Here is a 3,240-nt window from a genome sequence, read left to right on the forward strand (position 1 = left end):
GGATGGAGGAGATGCGATGCCGGGAGATTCGGAGAGGTCTACTTTACCGATCGTGGTGCCTCTCATGCTAAGGAGGCTGAGGATGTATGAGTGCATTTTGAAGACTGATGTTGAAGCCACTTACATCGAGCCCTGGAGTTATTATTTATGTTGAAAACCTCGGTCCGCGATTTCCCTGGCGACAGAAGGTATGAGGTGTCGAGGGTCTGCTGATGGTGGGGGAGGTGTCTGTAATTTAGTGCAGGGATCTAGCTTGACAGAGCAGGGGAAATAGGTACTCTACCTATGGATGGCACGCGATGGATACCCGGAGAGAAATTTTTGATAAAAATTATCCTACCGTTCTATAAAAATGTAGCACGAGTCATCGTTTCCTCATTTCTATCCCGAAATTTAGTAAAAATTAATATGCGGTGATTAAATTTTATTCTACGTTAGAGAAGTTTTATCCTGATAAAGATAAAAATAACCGTGCCGGTAGAGTAAAATTTACCAACTGTTCTAGAATTTTTGTTGTTATCTGCAGAAAAATTATTGGACTGGAAGGGTAAAATTTATTATGCGTCAGGATAAAATTTCTCGAACGTAGAAAAAATTTGATCATCATATATCAATTTTTACTAAATTTCGGGATAGAAATGAGGAAACGATGACTGATACACTTTTATAGAACGATAGAATAGTTTTTATCAAAAATTTCTCTCCGTGCACAGATGCTGCTTCGCAGCCATGTGTTTTCAAAACGATTTTTTGCTATGAATTTAAGAGTTTATTAATTAACTATTAAGTGAATGAGTAAACGCTTAAAAAAAAGTAGCAGCATAAGATTCACAACCTCAAGGCCCCAGGTTCGACTCCCGGTCAAGTCAAATTCCACTCCTTGCATCACACTTTTCAACACAATATTTTTACAAAAAGCACACCATTTTCACGTCGAAATAATTAGGACACCCTAATGAGCCCATTAAATTAATTATTTCAATGAATTTATTGTTCTAAATACACAAAAATACTGTTTAATACAAATATTGTATAAAATCCACTAGAATTACTCCCTAATGAAAAAAAAATCATAAATAGATAAAGAACGCCAAGAGAATATCTGCAAACTCCACTCCAATAACCGTAAAATTTTACTGTTTCCGTTCAGTCATTCATTACCGCGCGAAGTGAAACAGAATTTCCTCATGACTTCCATTCTCACCATAAAAGGCCACTCCGACAAGCTGACGAAGCTAAATCTCAATTATTGGAAACCCTCCACCATGCGTCCGAATTCCGCCTCAAAGTTAGACATATCTAATAATTGACCCCTACAACATCATCTTAACTAAAACCTAGAAGTTAATCTCGATTATTGCCGGCATCGGTAGCCTCTCCATTCCCCTCCCTCTCCATCCTGGAGTTCTGGCGGAAGCGCTCGTAGTCCTCCTGCTGTCCGAAGACCTTCCTCCCAGTGACCCTCTCATTATCCTTGATATTGAGCTCAGTCCCGACTTGGACAGGCCAGGGTAGCTTGTCCGTTGACCTCCCTTCCACGGAGTTGGCAGCAGTCCTCACGCCCTCGTCACTCCTGGGGGCCTCCTTGAAGCTCGCGTGATCCAAATCCTGCTCCCTGTACCGTGTGTCGTCAAGCCTGTCGTAGGACGCATATGGTCGCTCCCAGTAGTTCGTCCGCTTGCCGTAAGGGTCGTAAGAATCGTGCCCGTAAGGATACCTGTAAATAGCAGGCTGAGCGTGACCACAAACCGATAGGAAAATCCTTCTTTGAGTATTACTGGAAAAGCGGCCCCCGGCCCTGTAACCGCAGAAGCAAGCTCCCTAAGGAGCTGGTGCCCGTGTCAAGATTTAAGTCCTTTCTAATTCTCTCTAGTCCTCCATGGTAAACGCTTCTAAGTTGTATGGGTCAATTCATCTATAATTCCTTTGCGTTTATAACTATTAGAATTATTGATTTCTTTAGTTATAAGATGTTCCATTACCTCCACTGTCCTTCTTACAGCAATTTTTTTAATTTAAAATTATTTATGTAATTTAACTGATCTAATTTGATAATTTAAATTTAGATTTATTTAGTTAAATTAGTTACTTCAGGAATTAAATTTTCAGAGCCAGGGTTCCCAGGGTTACCCAGGGTTACCCAGGGTTTGCGACGTGGACGCAGCTGGAGTGAACCCCAAAAAAGAGGCAACAGTTAAACTTATATAGTCCACACGCAATACCCCCTTGCCGTGTGCACTTCTAGTGCGGTAAGGTTTTGAGGTGTTTTCTTATGTTTTCGGGTATGAGAAATCCGAATCCAATGGTATTTTTTAGGTAAGTGCGTGCAATTAATAGTTATAAACAAATTAAGTGGTTTTTTTGATGATTTTTTTTTTATGGGAAACATTGGCAAATAGAAGAAAATGTTCATGACAAAAGTTGTTCCTTTTTGTGTAATAAATAATGATCAATTTTTTAAATCAAAATCCATCAATCCGTTGTCGAAATATGGTCCACCAGGTGAACGCGGGAGGATGCGCGGCGCGCGCAGTCCGCTCGAACCTCTTCCGTGTCGCGTACGCACCCATTTTCACATCATTTTGATGCTTTCGTCATGGATGCAACAATTGAAGGAGTAATTCAAAGAAGATAATCCTACATAGAAGTCAAAATTCAATGAAATGAGGATGAAGCGAACGAATGATCGATCTGTACAACCGTCCTTCCACACCATTCCTTGAAAACGAAAAAAATACTCATCCGCATCCACATATCAATTTCTGACGATCGCGTCACTTCCGACAACGGTCACTTCCACACCGTTACTTGAAAACGAAAAAAATACTTATCCGCATCCACATATCAATTTCTGACGATCGCGTTTCAATGATCAATCGGAAGCGGGGGTAAATGAATGAATTAACACTGTTGTTCAATCTTGTCTGACATCTTTGCTACAAACTCGGGTCTTCAACTCGGGCTTTCAATTGAAGGCCCGAGTTGTAGACCCGAGTTTGTAGCAGCGATGTCAGACAAGATATGAATGTTTTTTTGGGCTCAAATGAAAGAGCGGGTCGAGAAATGACGTGCTAGAGCCTCTAAACATGACAAATGTCTCTAAAGATGATATCTGTTTTCAATTGAAAAGCAGAGTTGTGACATCATTGTCTAGGAGGACAATGGGGTCTAGGAGTATCTATAGAACATTGGGGTCTAGGAGTCACCCGTGGTTCAAAACCATCTTTAGAGGCCCTAGCA

General features: G+C 40.8%; 1 protein-coding gene across 1 annotated transcript in view; it reads right to left on the reverse strand.

Annotated features, from left to right (window-relative positions):
• Positions 1–969: 969 nt before the first annotated feature.
• The window catches only part of LOC107041317, a 5,901-nt gene continuing 3,630 nt past the window's right edge, over positions 970–3,240 (reverse strand). The window contains exon 3 of the mRNA XM_015261812.1: positions 970–1,717. Coding sequence (XP_015117298.1) covers positions 1,345–1,717 — 373 coding nt within the window. The 3' untranslated portion in view covers positions 970–1,344. The remainder of the gene's footprint in view (positions 1,718–3,240) is intronic.

The sequence above is a fragment of the Diachasma alloeum genome, unplaced genomic scaffold, assembly GCF_001412515.2.
Source record: "Diachasma alloeum isolate Michigan unplaced genomic scaffold, Dall2.0 Dall_scaffold_00362, whole genome shotgun sequence".
In the NCBI taxonomy this organism is placed as follows: domain Eukaryota; kingdom Metazoa; phylum Arthropoda; class Insecta; order Hymenoptera; family Braconidae; genus Diachasma; species Diachasma alloeum.